Genomic DNA, 22005 nt, shown 5'->3' with positions numbered 1-22005 from the left:
TAAAGAATACGATGAGAAAAAATACAACAAAAATATTATACAAGGCATAATTATAAATACAATTATATAAATATAATTTTGGAGTTTGGATGAAAATGTATACGACGTGCTAAAAGATTCTGCCTCTTTCAGGAATGAAAAAATCAGACTCTCGTAATACCTCGCATATTTTCCTTGAATAAAATCACACAGAATGCAAAAATGAAATTAATCCCAGAGATTAGTGCGAATCTCCCGGTGAACTCGAGCCTTATCCAGCCGAAGGAGACTCCCGCCGCAAGCTTGAAGGACGATCCCGCAGGTACGTAAGAACGACGGTGAAGTGAACTACGGAGGAAACGGAAACCAGAGACCGGGAAACCCGAGGCGTCGTACTTGCGCGTGAACGAGCTCGATTTAAATATTAAAAGGAGGAAGGAGGGCGAAAGGAGAGTCGTGCGATCCCGATGGCCATCAGAAGGACTGGCGGGCAAGGATGGGCAGAGAGAATGAGAGGACGTCGACAACGAGGACGATTTATATTCGCGGTATCCCTTCGTTCGTTAACGAGCACTGGGTATCGCAACGCCGCCGGGTGCATTATTAACAAAGCATGAAAATTTAGACGCGCGATTTACAAGCCCGACCCGGAGCACGTTTGTGCGAACGGATGATATTCATAGGTATACATGTATGTAGCATACGAGGTGTGATATATGCATCTAGGTACGTGCTATTCTCGTCGATTTTCTCTGCGGATTTACTCCACGTTATGTTCCTTCGCGCGGATCATTTCTAGAACGAAACCTTCGCGAAACGTGAGGAAGGATTAGTGTAATCTCGCATGTAAAACTATTTTAACATTACAATAAATTGTGTGTGTAAATTGTACAATTTAACTTGACCAAAGCTTTCAATATATTTATTGCGTGGTTTAGACATAAAATTAAAATTTTATAATAAGATAAAAAAATGTAATTTTTCTTTTTACTTCAAGTTTGTATGATCTCTTTAATTTAAATCTACTGTATTTTATACGCAGCATCGTAAATATTTATAACAATTAAATCTGATGATATTTAAAAAAAGAACTTTGTACGAAAAAAAGACTAAGTTTTATTATAAATTATTATTAAACTTTATTAGGTGAAACTTATTATTATTATATTGTTGATATGTTATATTAATTGACCTTTCCACTTTGTTTAACTTTTTCTTCTTGCGATATGGTGGAAGACAAAACTCCATAAAACTCGATAGAGTGTCTAACATCAATATCGTGGATTATGTTGCAGTTCGACGGTTCGAACTGCCGTCATTTGATAAAAACTTCTAATGAACGGAAAGCGATATCGCCGCCAACAATTAATAATTGCCATCGCGCGAAGGGCTCGCTCATTTCTCACGTGTAAGCTTCTCGGAATTGCGGGTTTCAATTAACGCTCTCGAAGGCCCGAGTCTTCATTTACGAGTAGAAAAAAAATCCTCTAATTCATAAATCACTTCTACGCTCGATCGCAGTGGATCTACTTACGCGCGAAAGAGAAAAAAAAATTTAAATCGTTATAAATTACGTACAATTTTCTTATCTCACGGACAATTAAAGATGTTATCGCCCGGTTCTGGGATGCTGCGGGCGCAACGGGTTAATGTAGCGCGTTAAACTGCCTTCATTCGGGGCGCTAATTCCCTAAATTTTTCAAACTTGCGCCATGAATTCGCCGCTCCGCGAGAGAAAGACTGCCTTTTAATCCCCGACTTTTATGCCGCGGCTCGGTCGCGCTATTTAGACTGAGTTATTAGCCGTAATCGTTACCGCGTTTTTCGAAGGGAGAGAAGGGGTTGTCACCCCCTCCCTCTCTTTTACGATCAATAAAAACGGCGAAAGACGGCATTTCGTGTCGACCCGAAGAGCAAAACTCGATTCGAGAATAAATGCGACGAACGGCCGCGCCAAGCCGGAAATGCACTGCAAACGAATACGAGTGGTCGAGGAGGTCCTTTACTCGAGATTCTCTCGTAACAAAAATCTCCATGGAAGGCATAAACTTTATACGGGCGATCGCCATTGATATTCATTTCGCGGCGCGCGAAACAAATTTCCATCGAAAGGGACTTTATAATCCTGTCATCGTTTTTTTCTCTCTCTCTCTCTGATCCCCCACCGCGTTTCGGTGTCACATAATATAGCCGATATTATTCTTCCGGGTGAATGGGAGAAGGTATAGCTTTTTATGCATTTGGGCTCCCCGGTTTTTATTAAACCCATTAAATCTGTCCGTATGAAGTACATTTCGATGTTATTGCGCGTAGTATAAATTATCGTATTGTAGATATAAAATTTGAGACAAAATTGTTATTCGATAGCAATAAAATCGTGTACCCATGTAATACTTTATAACTCAGAAAAGTAATAATAAGCAATTTCCTAATATAATAACGTCAAAAAAATGTCAAGAAATATTTCAAATCACTTTCGATCATTCAGATCACTTAACGAATTACAATTAATATAAATGCGAGGAAAATATATGTACAGTAATTTATTCTCTATAGAGAAATAAAATGCTAATTCTTTTTTATTTAAATGTGCATTCTAAAAAGGAGAGTAAAAAGGACAGCTAGAATTTTATTAAGTGTAAAAAAAACTTACATCTCTTTTCTCTCGGTTTACACTGTCACGTTTAGTTCACCCGATCTTTTCGAGTTTCCTGACACGTACTATCTTGTCTTTTTTTATTATTTTTGCAGTTCCAGTAACTTTCTTTCGTCAGAGCGCAAGGAAACTCCGTCCTAACTTCTCGAGAGCGAAACCGGTGAACACTCTGTGTCTCGCAGTATCACTTCCAATGAAATTAGTGTTTTATTACAATTTTCAATGGTATTTTATATTAAACTCGATCCTAGGTGCATCTCTGTATTAAATGAATAAGGATCAATTTGTGATATTATCTCGAAAATAAATCACGCTCAAAGAAAATGATGCAACTGATAAAAAATATTTAGCCATATCACTAAAACAGATAAACTGATACTTTCAAAATTTGGGAGAAATAACAAACGTCAAATATCATTTAATGCCATAGCCGGAACAATTCTGCGAGAAAAATATCGTGAGAACGTTGAAGTGTCTCATTGTTGGACAAAGCCGTATCGCCGTCGTCGGCGGGACAACACGAGCGAAAAGAGGGTATATTCGGCAAAGAAACACCGAAGCCGGATGTCCGTCGCGTCGACAAAGAAACGAAGGATGAGGAACGCGATGAAGGATCCGACGGCTAAAGTGTCATTGAAGAATTCGCGGGGACTGGGAAAGAGAGATCCGAGTCGGGTGTCTCTCTGATAACCTAACGCCGATCGTAGGAACAATTTTCTTCCGGGGGATGAGTTGTATTTACTCACCCTGAACTCCCCGCCGCAGCCGTCGTCCAACTCCAAGAGGTATCCCTCGATAGCTGGGCCTCTTTGCCCGGCGCAACCTATAATCCCGTGCCCAGGTGGCGGCTGCCAGGCAACGGTGACGCTGTTGTTCTCGGCGCTGCACTCTTCGGGGATCAGTAAAGGCGCTCCGGGTGCTGGAAATACGTCGAGACGGTTTAAGTAGCGCTCCATGTTTCCGAGAAAAGCAAAATAATATAGAAGTCAAATAATAATTTACTGGGTTTAATAATGTCGTTTGACAGGTGAGGAAATTTGGGATTAATTTGGATTTCGTAACATATTCGCGATGAGTCGACAGAAGCTTCAGTCGTTATGTTAAATAAATAAAGATATGCCAACTGAATCATAGATTTTTTCCCTCTAATAATCATGTGACATAATGTGACGGAAAAATTAGAAAATAATATAAGAGTAAAATAATATACTGGGTTTAATAATGTCGTTTGACAGGTGAGGAAATTTGGAATTAATTTTGATTTCGTAACATATTCGCGATGAGTCGACAGAAGCTTCAGTCGTTATGTTAAATAAATAAAGATATGCCAACTGAATCATAGATTTTTTCCCTTTAATCATCATGTGATGGAAAAATTAAAAAATAATATCGGAGTAAAATAATGTACTGGGTTTAATAATGTCGTTTGACAGGTGAGGAAAATTGGGATTAATTTTGATTTAGCAACATATATTCGCGATGACTCGGCAGAAGCTTTACTCGTTATGTTAAATAAATAAAGATAAGCCGACTGAATGATGGATTTTTCCCTTAATTTAAAATCGAAAAACATCATATTAATGGTCGTATGATGGAAAGATTAAAGCCATTAAAAAAATATGATAAAACTTATAAACCAAAGTTGACTCGTAAGAATAAAGTTATAAGCAGATTATAAATGTTGTACCTGTTTAACAAGAGTTTTCAATCCCCGGAATTTTCTACTTTGATAGAACTTAGCAACACACTTAGCAAGTTTCCCAAATAAGTAGCTAAACATTCGCGTTTTCGTAACGAAAGGATTTAGGTAAAGCATTTAACTTTATAAATTTCCAACCGACAAAGTTCGTTTCTAAGTCACTTTAAAAGCAACTATAGTTTGTAAGTAAAAAGGAAATTGTCATCTAAATAAATTAAAATTAAATGTAAGTTTAAAAATTAGAATAAAATAGATAGAAGAAAAATAATATATCGAGAATATAAAAAATATGCAAAATAATAAAATAATATATATGTAACAAGATATGTGTATATACATATAATATATATTTAATATATATATATATTTATGTATATCCTTTTCCGATTTTTTATAGATACTGGGCGGAAACAGAGAAACTTCGCGGAAACATAACAATAAAATTTGAAAAGTGTCATAATTTGTCGTGTTAAATCGAGCTGAGGATAAGATCGCAAAAGGCCTATAAAATAAAATACACGTTCACACACAAAAAAGATCATTAAGTGGTTTTATCGGTTCGACAGTTTTAACTGGCTAATTTAAATGCAACATGATCTGAAATCGCATCGCTTGGCTCCAATTCGATTTGCCTCAAAGCCGGATTGCCAATGATGACCTTCGGCGGCAATAATTTCACGATTTAAACGGGTCTCGGGGCTGCCGAATTTGCCACGAGTTTCCTAACGACGAATGGAACCCGGTCGTTGCCGTGCGACCGCACGATTCCATTCGTTGCTGACTGTCTAAGGTACAAGTCGAAGCCGTGCAAATTATTGCCCGGCCGCTCCTATCTAGATTTCTGTCCGGCAGAAAATGAATTGAGCTGTATCGATGCGGAGCACCATATCTCAATTTGTCAAATCTCGATCGGAATAGCTACATAAATTCCTTGATAATACGCTAGAATCGAATTTATTCTTCACTTGCGACATTACAAGTCAAACTTACATAATCATTTATTTCCTATAAAATTGCGAGAGATATTAGATAAAAAGTATGCGTATTTTCATTTACATTTTATATATTTTTATTTTTAATAAATATTATTAATGAGGGCAATTAAAAAAAATTTCATTATATTAACATACGAAGAATCTAATAAGAGAAAAAATGTCATTCGCTGAAACAAATCTCTAAATAAATCTCCGCGCGCGTTTTGCTCTCGTGATAAAAGATCGATCGTTATCGAAACGATTGACGTTGGCTCGCGCGTTCATTATGAAGCACACAAATGTTAGCGCTTTCAGAAGCAGCATTAACGCGAGCTGCAGGCGGTATCGTTGATGCTTCTACGCGTAATTATCTGGCTTTCAGTGGAAACTCGGGCCGCGTCGCGACGCGGGTCGTCAACTCGTCGGTTTAACTTGCGCCGCATGCTAATAAACCGAAAGCATTTCCCCTTTCACTCGACCGTCCGCGCGTGCGGTTTCGCGCAAACTTATCTCCAAGACACTCTCGACGGCGATGCGCTTCCGGCTTCCCGTCCGTTTCGCTCGTCGATTCCGGATGCGCCGGCGAGCATAATTCGATCAGACGTCGCGACCGTGGAGTAAACACGCGGTCTCGAGAAGGCCAAGACTGGCAAACAACATGTCGCCATCAGAATGAGGGAAACATGTCGCGAAAGACATCGCGGCTTGTTTTCCTTGCACTCTCTGTCGGTTGATGCTATTAACTTATAAAAAAAAAAAAAAAAAACGCGACCGCGAATCAACTCTTTCAGAGAATTGTGCTGTACATAGGGTGTCCCGTGGCTCTATTGTATTATTTTTGAATGACAAATTTTATTCATTCAAGGTTTCGATTTTTTTTACTCCGTGATAAGCTGCGGATAGAAAGGTCAATCTATTGTAGATAAATTGGATAAAATCTGTTTTCTATAATAGATAAAGAAAAATAAAGTCAGTCAGATCAATAGATCGCGATCGAAATGGCAATGAAAGTGCATACGCATTTTGCGAATTAAAAAAATGGAATTTCAATGGCACATTTTTTACGGAAACGAAAAAGCACTAACTTTGATAATTCTATGGAATAAAAGCCGTGGAAGCTGTGATTCTATGTAAAACTAATCACCTTTCCGATTTCGATGAAATTGACTCGTACATTCAATGATGTACAAAATTTAATATTTTTTCAATATATAATACCTATATATACATGTATACAATATATAATAGAAAAAATCAAATTTTTTTCTATAGAATAAAAATATAATCTTTTATACGAGAAAATATAATTTCTCGCATGGGATTGAAAAGTGTAATCTTTACATAGGAAACTGTCGCGATACGAATAAATTGCAATAAAGAGAGAGAAAGTTAAACGTAAAAAATTATACATAATATATATCGAGATAAGAAAGAATAAAATTCTTATAGATTCAAGTACTTTGAATATTTGATCAGAACACGCGACGCATAAAAAGTTTAGTATTACAATAAACGGCTCAAAACGTCAAGTCAACTTACATGTTTAAATTTCAATTTCGCGAAATATCGCGTGAAGTTAAGTTGACGGAGATGAAGTTTGAGAAGCGCGTTATATAAAGTTTATGAACTGTTAATTCTGTTTTATAAACAAACACCCCGGGATGCGAAACACTCGGGATAGTGTTCCGTCCGCTCCGACGTCAAGGAAGGCTTAACATGTGTATGCATAATTAACCGGCTTCATGCTTGACAGCAAATCGTCATGGAGTTCAGCGGATCCTTGGAGAGAACCGTTCTACTCTGCAGCACGCTTTAAGGTCCCTGCGGTGTCTCGCGTTATGAAATTAGGCTAATGGCACGAGCGTTACACAACTATGTTCGGCGTTGAATCAACGGAGCTTTAATGCAAATTCAGGTCGTCTCCTTTCTCTTTCTCTCTTTCTTCAAAAACAATTATTATTTTTCTTCTTATTCCTAATTAAACGGCAAACAAACTCGGGGAGAAAAACACAGTTTTCATTTAAGTGGGTTCACTAGAAGATTATTTGAAAACTAAATGCTAGTCTATCTGAAAATCGCTCTATCGGTTCAACACAGCTTTGTTATTGAAAATAAAAAGAAATTCGTAAGGCAAAAAAATAATTTTATTCGAGAAAATATGTATATATATAAATTATATGTGCATATAAATATATATATATATATAGATTCGAGAAAATATATATCGCGCGACTTGGAGATTTCTGATTTTTTGAGGCGTAATCTCTCGAGTAAGATCGAGCATAATTTGCGCGGAACGCGATAAAGATCGACGAGATAAAAGTCGTTTATGCCCGGAACAGGGGTAACGGCGCGGCGTCGCGGGCGGAGAATAAACTCACTCTGTTTCATCGCTTATCGCGATCCAAAAACTCGTGTAATCCGACGTGGAACCTCGATGGAGCCGTTCGAACGGTAAATTCTGCCGCGCCACGTCCCGTCCGCTCTTTATACCGTCGACATTACTATCGATTATCCCGGATTTCGTCGGATTTCACGTCGGCGCTATCGACGTGCAACATCCCCCAAGTATTACAGTCAGCGCCGACGATTATTTCTCACAATGTCATTTTCGAAATAAGAGACACGCACGTGTATACAGGATATATATAAAATGCGAAAAATTTTCGATGATTTTTGGTCGAAAATCAAGGGGAGTTTCTTAAATAAACATATACTCTTATCCCTTCTTAAGGGAGGAGTTAAAGGAGGTAAAAATTAAGTTTGAATTTTTTTCCTCAAATTTCAGACAAATTAAAAAAAAAATAAAACTTGGTGGATATTTTCCGCTTCATTTTCGACAAAGAATCATCTCCTAAAATTTTATGTATATATCTTCAGCATATCCTTAATTAAAATAATTATTTTGTTAATTGATTTTAGCATTTGAAAATACCGATATACTGTTGCCCGTAACGTTTTACGATTCAACCCAATAACGGCAAAGAATCCGCAAAGAGAAAGAGAAGAGAGAAAAGAGGGTTGGCGCGAAATAACGGAACCGCGGCGTCAATTAAAATCGCCTAAAAAAGTCGTGAGAGACCACGTGAAATATCGATCATTTTACGAGAACACGCGCTCGTAAAAGCGAGAATAAATGGGCGGGACAGGTGCACGGGAGTGACTTGAAGATCTCTCGCTCCGAGAAAGGACCATAGGGCGTAGAAACACAACAGGGCAGATAAAAAAAATTCTCCCTCTCTCTACGGCCGCCCTTTTTACAGTTTGCAATGGGTCCCGACGTGAATCGACACGCCAGCGAAACTTTATGCCTATATCGGAGTGATTTATCGAACGGCGCGAGACACGTCGCGTTGATATCCGATATCCGTAGACTGCGTCTCTCTTTCTCTCATTCATTCTGTTCTCTTTGCGAGAAAAACGTGGAAAAAGGGTGCATTGATAAGGGAGATACGGAGAGAGAGAAAAAGAGAAGCGTGATGATGCGAAGAGCCTGTTAAAATGTATCGCGTACGCGAAAATATACATATATCTCGCTGATATGAAACTTAGCGAGAGATGAAAATAAACTTGGCAAGGAAGGATGGACGGCTCTCGACGTCGCGAAAAATGCTCTTCTCGCGAGACTCGACCGTGATCTTGAGGAAGTTCCTCCTCTTTCACGCTTCACCGTCGACGCAGAAGTAACAATCACGTTCGCTTCGACACTTTCGTTTCTGATCGCGAGTCAACTGATCTCCTTCGTCTAGAAGCTTCTTTAGCTTCTAGACTTCTGAAAGTCCTTCGACTATATATATATATATATATATATATATACTTTTGATTTGAACTTCGATATGATGCGATAACTCTTTCTTCTTTATGTCGAGAGTTTGCAGATACAGACATTTATTATTTATTGCCTTCGCGTCGAGCAACTACGATACAAGTTAATGAAATGAGAGAGAAAGAGACTTGACAGTTCGACTTCAGACTTGTATAAAATTATTCATTTCTACTTCTTATTCACGAATGTGATGAAACATTTCTTTTGGTTCCTTTTTGAAAATTAAATATTTCTGCAAAATATCATATACGATTCATCAGGCTTGTCTTCCCAAAAATATACTACAGATTACTATTTCATTGTCAGTCTTCATTCGGTGATTTGAACGCGGAGAGAATCGTTATTAAAAGAGCGATCGGTGGCGTTGACGAACATTTCTTTTGGTTCCTTTTTAAAAATTAAATATTTCTGCAAAATATATGATTCATCGGGCTTGTCTTTCCAAAAATATACTATAGATTGCTATTTCATTGTCAGTCTTCATTCGGTGATTTGAACGCAGGAGAGAATCGTTATTAAAAGAGCGATCGGTGGCGTTGACGAACATTTCTTTTGGTTCCTTTTTAAAAATTAAATATTTCTGCAAAATATATGATTCATCGGGCTTGTCTTTCCAAAAATATACTATAGATTACTATTTCATTGTCAGTCTTCATTCGGTGATTTGAACGCAGAGAGAATCGTTATTAAAAGAGCGATCGGTGGCGTTGACGAACATTTCTTTTGGTTCCTTTTTAAAAATTAAATATTTCTGCAAAATATATGATTCATCGGGCTTGTCTTTCCAAAAATATACTATAGATTACTATTTCATTGTCAGTCTTCATTCGGTGATTTGAACGCAGAGAGAATCGTTATTAAAAGAGCGATCGGTGGCGTTGACGAACATTTCTTTTGGTTCCTTTTTAAAAATTAAATATTTCTGCAAAATATACGATTCATCGGGCTTGTCTTCCCAAAAATATATTATAGATTACTATTTCATTGTCAGTCTTCATTCGGTGATTTAAACGCGGAGAGAATCGTTATTAAAAGAGCGATCGGTGGCGTTGACGAACATTTCTTTTGGTTCCTTTTTAAAAATTAATTATTTCTGCAAAATATACGATTCATCGGGCTTGTCTTCCCAAAAATATATTATAGATTGCTATTTCATTGTCAGTCTTCATTCGGTGATTTGAACGCGGAGAGAATTGTTATTAAAAGAGCGATCGGTGGCGTTGACGATGAAGCGTGATTGCGACGTCGCATAAATTAATGAGCGAATTAATCTGCCAGGGAGGAGGTAAAATCCCTGTTTACCCGCGTGTTATCTCGACGGGACGTATACGTACAGGACATTAACGTCGCATTGTACGGTCATCAGCCTCGTCTGCGACAAGCGAGCGTTTAATTTTCCGTCCGATGTCTGGACCGATTCATCGTGCTCTATATTTCCTGTTCGTAGCGTGAAACCTAGAGTAACCTCTATCGAGTATAAACAGGACCGAAATACGATGCGACGCTAAACGTTGTTTCGTCGGACAGGCGAGTTTTTCATGACAAGTTTAACGAAAAAAAAAAAAAAAAAAAAAAACTACAATAAATAACACCATCTGTTTGTCACCACTTTTCGCTGAAACGCGATAAATGCGATAATCTTAACACCGTCATAATATTTGACCGGATAATATTATTCGCGCTCGTTTAATTGGATGCCTCGATATGTTATTCCTATATATATATATATATATATAATTAAAGCGAATGAGATGTCTGAATTTTTAACGATGAGACAAACTTTTAGCCACAATCCGATCGCGGTTCTAAAATCGCGGAAGCGGATAATGATGAGATTTTGAGCGGCGCCCCGAAAAAAGCTGGCAATTTTTCGTGTCGTAAAACTCGAATACCGCCGCAATAAAGTCTAAATTTAAGAAAGCGGAGCCGCTCGTTCGAGAGTTTCGGCTCGTCGCGTCGATTGCTCGTCCCTTCCTCGTTCCAAATCATAACGACAAGAGAATCAACGACTTTTTGATGTTCGTTCAAGCTTCAGTAAAAGATCGAAATCAAGCGCAGATCAAGCGAGCGCAAATAACGATAAACGAATTTCGCATTTTTGCCCTGTCTATCGTTCGTCGTCGATTCGGTGCTGAGGGTCGATAACTCGATTTCTTGTGGTTGCAGCTATTACAATCGCATTTGCAAATTTTTGAATTTTCGTGGGGAGCACAAGAATAATTTAAACGAATTATTGACGAGTTGTCATTTCTCTCATCATCTATTTTCTCAATAATATATAAATCGAATAAATATTTGATTATTTTTCTCCGTAAAAAATTGTAGCTTCAAGAATCAGTGATAAAATACAAGTACAAATTTTAATGAAAAAAAAAAAAAAAAAAAAAAAATGTGTTAATCAACATAATGTCAAAAATATATATACATGTCTATACTTTTCCAATATATTACATTCGTTGGATTCCGGAAATTTTCGCCCGAGCGATTTCGTCGCAAACTTTACGCGAAATCCTGACGAACTTGGAAGTTTCCTCGCGGGGCAGCACATTCCTCGCTTTGCTATTTGCAAAGCCGGGTTAAGTAAATGAAATTCCGTGTGACTGCCAATCAAGTATCGCGGATTTTAACGAACTGAAGCGTGCCGCTCTTTGACGAGTAAACTGCGCGTAATGAAGAAACTTTCTGTTATATACCCGATTTTGTATCAAGATCGCCCGAGAATTAAATATCCCGGATGCGGAGAACCCCGGCAAAGTCGTACTTTCCTTCGACCACGTAATCATTTATCGGGTTTCGTTAAATAGATTTGTATTTCATTACTCTCTCCGGATCGCGGGGCGTTGATTAGAAATCCCTGTCGCAAATCCGTTAAGATATATAACGAGCAAATAGAAGCGAGTTTCCTTCCGATCGCGATCCTTTAATTTTAACCGCAAGCGAGAATCTCGCTTGTAATTTTATTTACCGCTCGGATGAATCGACAGAGAGAGAGAGTGGGATTCTCCTTATAACGCGATTCTCTCTGCCTCTAACGCTGCAACGTTATTAAGTTACACATACGTCTGTAAACACATGTTAATCAGACGCGATTAACATTTCCCAACATGACATCGGGCACCACGTACTAACACCCCCGGTATCGGAGAGTCGCGTATACTCAGACGAAGAGAGAGGATGTCTCCTTGTAACGAGTTAATACCTCGAGATCGTTACGGCAGTTACTGCAAAGCCGGTACCTAATTAATCCGCTTTTGAAACGTTTTAGCGTGCCGTAAGGCTGACGGCGGCGAGGAGGCACGCTTGAAAGGAGCCACTCCCGAGGACTACGTAAAATTATTAAGCGATTCCCCTCTTTTTCCCTCCCCCCACCCCCATCCTTGACCCTCCCCCTTCGTCTAGACGACTTGGATAAGATCGACGCCTCCTCCATCTTTCTTAATTACTATTTTTCTTGCTCGATTTTTTTCTCGTTTCGTGTTGTCGCTACCTATAATAGGCGTCTCTCTCTAGTTACGTTTCCCGTGTCTGGGCTTTTTCTTTACCTGCTGTCGGAAATCGTTCCTCCCCTTCTGACGCTGCGTCCAACAGGAGAGCGATTTGTAATCGGTTGAAGATTTTTTTTTTTTTTTTTTATGTTTTTATCATTATTTATGTACACACATATTGCATGCAAGCGAAACGTCAAAATGAAAAAACTCGTTCGAAAGTGTATTTTTCATCGAATATATTTTATTTTCGATTTTTCCCGTTTAATTCAAGCAATCGCGCGCAATTTATCATTTCCAGTTGTAAATCGCGTTGTGAAGTTACATATCTCTCGCGCAATTATCCATTTTAACTCTCGATATTTTAAATTAATTAATAAACGAGCGTATAGCCTACTATAAAATTGATTTAAAAAAATTATAGCTAATTCAACTATCTACGTACGTCAACTCTGAAAATAATCATCGCGCCAGTCGTTTCCGAGGATATATGTAACGAGATAATCGAAGTTGCACTAGCATGTAAAAGTCTCGTTTGCAAGATAAAACGACTACCAGCTAGCAAGACTCGTACAAAGCGAAAAGTTGCGCGATCAGCTTGGGGTACTGCTAAGATAAATCGCCCCGGACGAAAATCCCGGTGTAGTCGTGAAAACGAGGAGTTACGAGTCAATTAAGCGTACCAAGACGTCTTTCGAACGAGTTTACGTCGCTTTTACTCGACACGTATATATATACATAGATACATATACATATATATATATACATAGATACACATACATACATATATATATACATAGATACACATACATACATATATATATATATATATATATATAGGGTGTCCGGTAACTAACGGACCAATGATTAAGGGCGGATTCTCTGGCCAATTTGGAGACGATTTTTCCTTAGCAAAAATGTTGAGAAGTCAATAATTTTCGAGTTATAAGCGATTGAAAACTTTTTGGAGTTAAAAGTCTAACATAATTATATTCTTCAGTTAATTTCAGATAGAGTTTACTATAATAAAATTTTAATTTGAGGCTTAGTTATAAAGACACATAATGACAAATATTGGAAAGTTGTAAAAAACGACCTTTTTCGACATTTTCACTGAGGAAAAATCGTTCCCAAATTGACCAAAGAATCCATTTGTAATCGTTGGTCCGTTAGTTACCGGACACCCTGTATATATATATATGCCACGCGAATTATATAGAATAGAATTCGACGAACCACGATAAAGAATCAAAGTTCGGGCGACGAACCAGATGAATGAATTTCAAGGAGCCAACGAAATGTTTCCGCGAGTTGCCTCTCGTGACGGAAGGATATCTAATTTATTCAATCCGCCGCAGTGGTTTCCAAAGTTGAAATTAAAACGCCTTTCATCAAGTGTTTACAAAAGTTTTTTTTTTATAAAACACTTGATTGAGAAATATTTTATAATATTTGAAAAATCGAAGATTTTTTATTGTAGACACAAATTCTTAATCATCTAATTCTAAATGATAATTTTATTGTTATTCGTAACGCTAGATTGAAAGATTTTATTGTGTGTAGACACTTAAACGAGCATGTAATCTAGAATGAAATGTGTCGAAGTCCACGTACTTACACGTGTTTCTGTAACAAAATTATTTATCGGTCGGTACTTGCGTTAAATATCGTTGGCTCCCGCGAGTAACTTTCTCTCTAAACGCGGCAGATCCTACGATACCATGCTTCGACTAAACTTCCCAGCAATTAATTAAGACTTCCAAAGTCTCGTGTGCAGCAAAATCACTAACGTAAATAATCAAGTTTTGCTGGTTATACCAAAAAGTTTTTTGATCCGAGTTGGAAGAAGAAGTTAAAGATTCCGGTTCGACAAAGTCGTTCGCGCACAAGGATGTAAATTTATATTACAACAGTGGCGCGTTAGACTTAAACGCGACTGGTAGCTGGTAGCATGCAAAGGGATCTCGTTCGATTCAGCAACGTGTCCACGGAGAGAATTTTCTTTTAGAATTTATCTTGAAAATCATGGTAATTGTGGGACGATGTATTATTGAAAAAATTTTACAAAAGTTTCTCTGATTAATATTTACATAGCAAAATTAATCGAACATATATATTTTATATGTCATTGCGGTAAATATTAATATTTTTTATTGCAATAAATATTAATTAGATGTCCCACGATTACCATGATTTTCAGGGTAAATTCTAGAAGAAAATTCTAAAAGAAGAAATTCAATCTACTCGCATGCGGACACATAAGTCGCACTTTGTACTCACGTTTCAGCTGGACGAAGGTCATCTGATCGATGGCGCGGCGCAGCGGCTTGTCGTCCAGGGTGAGATCCAGCAGCGGCAGACGAGCGATCTCCTGAACGCCCTCGGCGCCACCCCAGGAGCCGGCGGCGGTCGCCGCCCTTACCGATAGCATGCCGCCGATCTGCAGGAAGGCCGCGCTGTCCGTCTCCTTCAGCGCCTCGATGCAGAAGGTAAGGAGCGCTGTAGTCGTCTGCAGATGCGTCGCGCATCTGGTAACCTGGTCGCGCAACGAGCGCACTCTGGCCTCGCGGGTCTGTCGAGCGGCCTCGATCAGTCGGGACTTCCTCGCTTGCAGGAGACTCACCAGGTTCGCCACCCGATCCTCGACCTCACTCTCGAGCGCCACGCATTCCTCCTGCGAACAAGCGGGATCATCGGCTGTAATATCGGGAAATAACTCATCTCGGCGATTAAAAAGAAAAAAGAACTTTTTGTTAGATGAGAGATTTTTCTGTACGTACGAAAAAAAATTACATTCTGCTCCGATCGATATATTCGGTGAGACGTATCAATTTTTTTCTATCCGGAAGGGTTTGTTACATTAGAATCTTTGTAAAAACATGATAATTTTTTTATCAGGAAATGTATCTCTATATAAAAATTTCGAATGTTTTTCACAAAACTATTACTAAAAATATTTTTATATATCTCTTTGTATATGTACACATATGTATTTAAGAAAAATGCTTGTGCAAAATAGTATCGTGAACAAGAAAAATGATAGCAAATTGATTATTCCGCTTCTGTACGTACAAAAAAAATTACATTTTGCTCCGATCGATATATTCGGTGAGACGTATCAGTTGTTTTTTCTATCCGGAAGAGTGTGTTACATTAGAATCTTTGTAAAAATACGATGTTTTTTATTAGGAAATATCTCTATATAAAAATTTCCAATTTGTTTTTCACAGAACTATAGCCAGTAGCGAAAAATATTTTTATATTTCTTTGTGCACATATAAATTTATAAGAAAAATGCTTGTGCAAGACAGTATCGCGAACGAGAAATACGATAGCGAATTGATTATTCCGCTTAGCAAAGTGCAAGGGGATGGAAAAATAAACGCTGATATCCAAAAGGAATTTTATTGCTCGGCTTTTGTTCCACGGTTGTAAGATAAGCCGTCCCCGAGGGTTCTTTGTACATCCGAATTATCTCCTCAAACCATCGGAAATGAATCCGCACCGACGTTGCCGGGCTGATATAATTAACGCCATATCTTTTCGCAATTTTACGGCGCCATACCGCGTGACATGTCCGTCGACACGGAATTTAAAACGGACGTCAAAGGCGCGGGTACATATACTCACATGCACTTTGTCCGTCATTCCTTTGAGCCTTTGAATGAACTCCGTCGTCGAGCGGGCTCTCTCCGACAGCTGCTGCAAATTCTGCGACAGCTCCGTCTGTAACAGCAGAAATTCGCGACACGTGAGAGAACGTGCGGTGATTCGAAGGGGATTCAGCGGACGTGATATGTACGTAACATTTGTGCAATTGAAGATATACCGATGTAGGGAAGCGTTTTCGTTTTCTTCATTTTTTGCGAAATTTTCAAGGGAAAGGAAAAAATAAATTATATATGAAATTGCATGATAGAAAAGAAGCTGTAAAGTAATTTATATATCTTACGCGTGTGTTTGTATATTATACATGTATTATATGTAATATGTATAACCTGTTTTTCTTTCTTTGCCCCACAATAAAATTATCCAGAGATTATACATACGTGAATTGTATTAAATATTTGGTGGAGAAATAGAGAGACCGGTAACTAACGAAGATGAATTATACACCTAGCGTTCAATATCGGATCGATATGTCACGCTGGTTCCAATGGATAAACAGTCCTCGCATATAGGGAGTTTGTACTGAGCGCACATACGCGCAAACAGTCACGCTTTCGTGAACGAGCTCGTATTAAGTACATATCGTTGTTTGTTCAATAACGACATAAAGTGCTCTTCTCTCATGGTGGAAAAAGGTAACAGCGTTACTTTTCCGCGAGAAAAATCTAGGCACCTAAACTTTGAGATATATAGCGTAAACTGACATACCTGACCTAGCATTACGTGAAATAGAATACAAACAAAATCCGAGATTCTATTTTCTATTTGAAATGTTACACAAATAATTAAGCTATTATGCTTTTTATATATTGTGGTCTTTTTAAAAAAATATATTATATTGCTAATAAAAGTCACAATGTTTTATTAATGTACATTCCGAAAATTTAAGTTAATTGGTATAACATGTGAGAAAACAGTTGTTCCAACAGACACGATAGTAGGTAATAGTTTCGTAAAAAATGGCCCCGCGACGCATTAATTTCCATATTTTTAATTCCTCTCGGATCTTTATTCGTAAAACAGTTCTTCGAAAAACTTGTTACCTGAGCGGGAGGAGAGGCGAGTTGATGTCTTATTCATTTATGTAAAATACTTTGTAGCGCTCAGGATTAATAACATTACGTCTCTCGCGAGGAACTTCTAATCCGGCGGTAGACGGTGCGCATTTACACAATATCTCTGATTTAATTTATCATTTTTACAACGGGAGCGCGAGAATGCGCCGAAAACGTTCTCGCGCAATATCGCCGAATCGTTCCCACAGTTCTCGTTTATCATTTTCCTCATTTCTCGCGCGACTTTCCTCGCCGGACAATACACCTTCGGGATCGATCGGCGGCGAACGGACGGCGCATTTCGTCGAATTCACCGGAGACCGACGCGCGCGTCGTTGGCAGTTTCCATTTAACACGACAATGCATACCAGTCGAAATGGGATGCGATCGCGTATGCAGTATGCACGCGATATACCAACGGTGCTGGCATTCATCAAGGAAGACGCGGATTTACTCGTGCAAGTTCGCGATAAAGCCTCGATGGATTACGGGAAAATATCGGCCGACGTGTAGCGGCGTTCGAGAAATGTGTGCGCGTTCCTCCTCCGTTCTTGTACTCTTGACAAAGTGATTAATAGAATCACAAGCTGGAATTTTATTTTATTTTTTTTTCATTTTTTTTTTTTTTTTTAACGCTTTTAACGATACTCTTCTATACTTCATTTTAGCTCCGATTAGGTGTATTTACTTCAGCGAATCTTTTCGCGGCGCAGAAATTAAAATGAATGAATTTTGTCGGACGGAGTATCGCGGTGTATAGATATATCCTTTTATAATCCGGCCGACAGGAGAAACTCGTTATTTTTCTCACCGGCGCGCGGTATCGCGCATCGCGCTCGAAATATCGAATTAGAGAGCGTCGACAAAAGCAGCGGTGACGGCGAGAGACGCGCGTTTCCCTTTGTACGTTTCTCTTTCTCCCGCTGTCTCATTCGTGTCGAACGACGACGACGACGGCCCTTTCCCTTTCCCGCGCTTTGGCGCGTATCCATTGGACGAAATCTTATTAGCATGAAAAGAGCTCTCGGGGATTTCATCGGGACAACGAGCCGCGGGCGAGATGTTCCCTCGATCGATTATCCCGTGAACTTTCTTCGTCACTTCATCGACGAAACAATGAAAAATTACTGTCCGCGGTTGTAGTTTTACATTGAAAAAAATTTTTATGTAAAATTACATGATTAAGGTTTTTTTTCCGACCCAGCATAATCATGGAATATTGATACTTACATGGAAGATTACAGATTGTATGTAATTTTATATGAAATATATTTTTAAATATTTATCAAGATTAAAAATATTTCACTGAACATGTAATTACACATAGGAAATGTTAGGAATGTATAAATGCTATAAAATAATGTTATAAATAAAATAGATAAGTACTTGTAAAATAAAATTCTAATAAAGTAAAAATGGTAAATTTAAAATTACATATGATTTTTGCATAAAAATAGTAATTTTATCTATATTTTACATGTATTTTTACATTAATATGTATTTTCACTTTAAAACAAATGGAAAAAAAATTATAATGATAACTCTCTCTAGTAATTTCCATGTAAAAGTACATGGATTTTTTTCCACTTTTCAAAAATAACAAATCAATAGCGCGGAATAAAATCCTATTAAAAAATTAAGAACTCGACGATTATTAATAACAAAGTACCTGTTAATTAATGTTGCGTTAAGACATCAAACAATAATACTCGTTTTAAATTGCATCGATTAAAGAGTTGTTTGGGAATATAGAGAATGAGCTTAAAAATCGAAACTATATCAGTTTGAAAGTTCATAAATAATTCTACAGCAAGACTGATTCAATATTTTTATTTTATTTTAAGTAGTATAAGTCGACGTCGACTCAGCCCCTCCACAAAAAGTATTGAATTCTTGTCTAGTCCGACGAGTTCAAAATTTTAATTTGCGGAATATAAATAGCATTTTTATAATAGAAAATTTATCATTTTACGAAGACGAAAGATGGTTCGTACCTCGATTACAATGTGTATATTAAAAAATAAGGGGGACAAGTTTCCGGGACGATTGTCCTAAGAAAATACATGCACCTGCGACTAAATATAATAACGGAGAGAGACTTACGAAACTTTAATACGAATCTAACGAGATGGCTAAAGAAGGCCGTCATCTAAATGGCTTGTCTGGAATTTCTATGAATGCAAAGATCCTACAAAAGAGCGTTTCTTTAATGCTTATGCAGTTGGGGTTCGCCATTCCGCACAAACAGGCATACTAATTCCGGTCAGACTTGCGAAGACATGGAATTCTTCCGTACCGTAACTTTCAAGAATAATTTGTTTACAACTCCCCGTCCAACAACAACAACTCTGAAATACGCCTCAGGAATTGTCTCTTGGTTGTGACAAACGCTCGACTCTCTTCGACGACGTTAATTAGCCAAAAGCAGATCCACAAAGAACTTTGTTAACATCGGTGTCCCGATGTTACTCGTAATGGTCGCAGTAATCAAAGACGAAACGGAATCTTTATACAAGGCTCTCTGTATGTGCTACCATATATACGCAATAACCGAGCACGAATCCTATTATGCAATAAAATTTATAAAAAAAAAAAAAAAAAAAAAAAGGTGAAAGAATCGTAGATTCGCCGCGTCGAAGAGGCTTCCATCGGATGAAAGCTTCGTTAAAATCCTAACGAAGAGCACGCGAAAGCTTATTAAATCTGGCCGATGCTTTTCAGCAAACGCTTTTCAGAAAATGCTGTATTTACAGGGCAAACGGTAACGAATGGGAAAAGGTAGAAAGACGTTTCCGAGGGGCTTCTCGCGCGAGGGGTTAATCCCGACGGGCTAGGCGCGCAGGCCGGCGAAAAAGAAGGAGAAAAAAAGCTGGAAAAAAAAAAGATCAAACACAGACGCGGCGATATTTCTATTGAGCGAACGAGGCCGATTAATTCCGCGATTATACTCGCGGTCGCACCAACCCGTAATCGTCATCCGTTTTCAATTTACATCGAAACGAGCTGCCACGTTCGCGTTTCGCGAATATATATATACATATATATATATATATTCGGTGACCAAAAGCAGTCCGTGATAATGAAGTCCGTGTCCTGCGCAAAGTTTCGAACGCGACGCGGATTAATTTCCGATTAATCCCTCGCGAATGTAATCGAACGATAGATTTCATCACGCGCGATCTACCTCGAACTGTTCTTTAAACATTAATTCATCGACGTCAGAAATTATCTCACAAATTGACGTTATTAAAAAAAAAATAAATAAAATTATCTTTTCAGTAATACGATTCGGCCACCGCGTCTGGATGATGAAGAAGCGAGACGCAGATTGAGAGAACACGCGGAAGGGAACGCGACGAGAAATAACGAATCCTACACCTCGAGCCCTTAATTCGCAAGCTACGAATTAAGGGTCCGTCGGAGCTCATTATCGCCACAATGGCGAGCCGAAATGAATTTTTGGCCGTAAACTTGGCGAAAGTATTTCTCCCGTGGCCTTTATCCACCCTGCGTGCACGCACGTACTCATTGCGAACTGATGCAAACGAAAAGTTTGTATTACGGCGATTCGTGCCCGAGCGTAATTAAGTTACTCCTTTCGAGTTAACGTCGGCCGCGCCCGGTAATTTCCGCAGTTTTCAACGCAACTTTCCGCCAAGTTCCGCGCGCGAAGCGACCAATGGAGAATGCCGCGAGATTGTTCCCGACATGCGGTCCCTTTAATGCGCGCGCGCGCGCGCCCTCTCCTTCTCCCGACTCTTTGTTATATTAATTACCGCAGTCACCGCGTTGTACACCTATAAAGGGAAGCCGCAAGGGAGAGAAGCCTCGTCGGATTCTCTGCTGCAAAGGCGCGGCGACGACGATCTCCCCCTTTAATAATCGATTCTTAATACTTTCGCACGGTCTACGCGTAATTCCATTAAAGTCTGCCAAGGTCTCGCAAGCACTTCCGTTACTTTAATGCTACAGAAACCACGGTTAAAAAAAAGAAAGGCAACGAGCAATTTTTTTTCCTTTTTTTTTTTTTTTTTTGTGAAAAACTTGGGCGAACCGCATTTATTCTAATTTAAAATCCGCAATATCGGATTGGCATTCTCTCTATTTTCCGTGCGTGTGTTACTGCATTTCTTGCATATAATATATATTTAAACTCTTCATATTTATTCAATATTTTTTTTATAATATAAAAGTCGATATTTATTCTAAATATATGAATCTATTTTGAGAAATATGAATATTGATATAACGAGTCTCTCTCACTTTTTCTATCCTCTCTCTCTCTCTCTCTCTCCATAGGTGCAAAGTAAAAAATGTAAGTTATTTTGTTTATTTTGTCCCTTTGTATGATAAAAATCCATCTTTTGAAGTCACGGCGGTGCGGAACGCTAATAAACAAATCTTTATTACGCGATGATATATTCCATTTTCCGTAGCTTAAATTATTCGGCCGCCATGTAATCCTGCGCGATACGGTCTCCCTACAGAGAATAACGTTTCGCGCAAAGTACTATGAATTTTCATGACTCACCTTTTGGACGGGAGTTTAATACTGGTTTTTGCCAAATAGAGAGCTGGTTGTTTTAGAAAAAAAAAACAAAAAAAGCAAAAAACAATACAAAAATGCCAGCCACCGGATGGTTCCTATTCTGCGCGATAGAG

The 22005-nt window shown here is 38.4% G+C and overlaps 1 protein-coding gene across 2 annotated transcripts in view; it reads right to left on the bottom strand.

The window, feature by feature from the left end:
* The window catches only part of Trim9 (E3 ubiquitin-protein ligase Trim9), a 98106-nt gene that overhangs the window by 6737 nt on the left and 69364 nt on the right, over positions 1-22005 (bottom strand). Inside the window, exons 3-6 of one of the 2 annotated variants that reach the window (XM_029314226.2) lie at positions 16250-16345; positions 14900-15293; positions 12677-12709; positions 3382-3554 (exon numbers count right to left, since the gene is read on the bottom strand). In XM_029314226.2, coding sequence (XP_029170059.2) covers positions 3382-3554; positions 12677-12709; positions 14900-15293; positions 16250-16345 — 696 coding nt within the window. The remainder of the gene's footprint in view (positions 1-3381; positions 3555-12676; positions 12710-14899; positions 15294-16249; positions 16346-22005) is intronic. The other variant, XM_085486230.1, reaches the window with a different exon arrangement.

Source organism: Nylanderia fulva, unplaced genomic scaffold, assembly GCF_048542155.1.
Source record: "Nylanderia fulva isolate GAGA-0341 unplaced genomic scaffold, ASM4854215v1 Scaffold41, whole genome shotgun sequence".
Classification (NCBI taxonomy): Eukaryota; Metazoa; Arthropoda; class Insecta; order Hymenoptera; family Formicidae; genus Nylanderia; species Nylanderia fulva.
The sequence above is the reverse complement of the archived record's forward strand: the minus strand, read 5'-3'. Positions and strand labels throughout refer to the sequence as shown.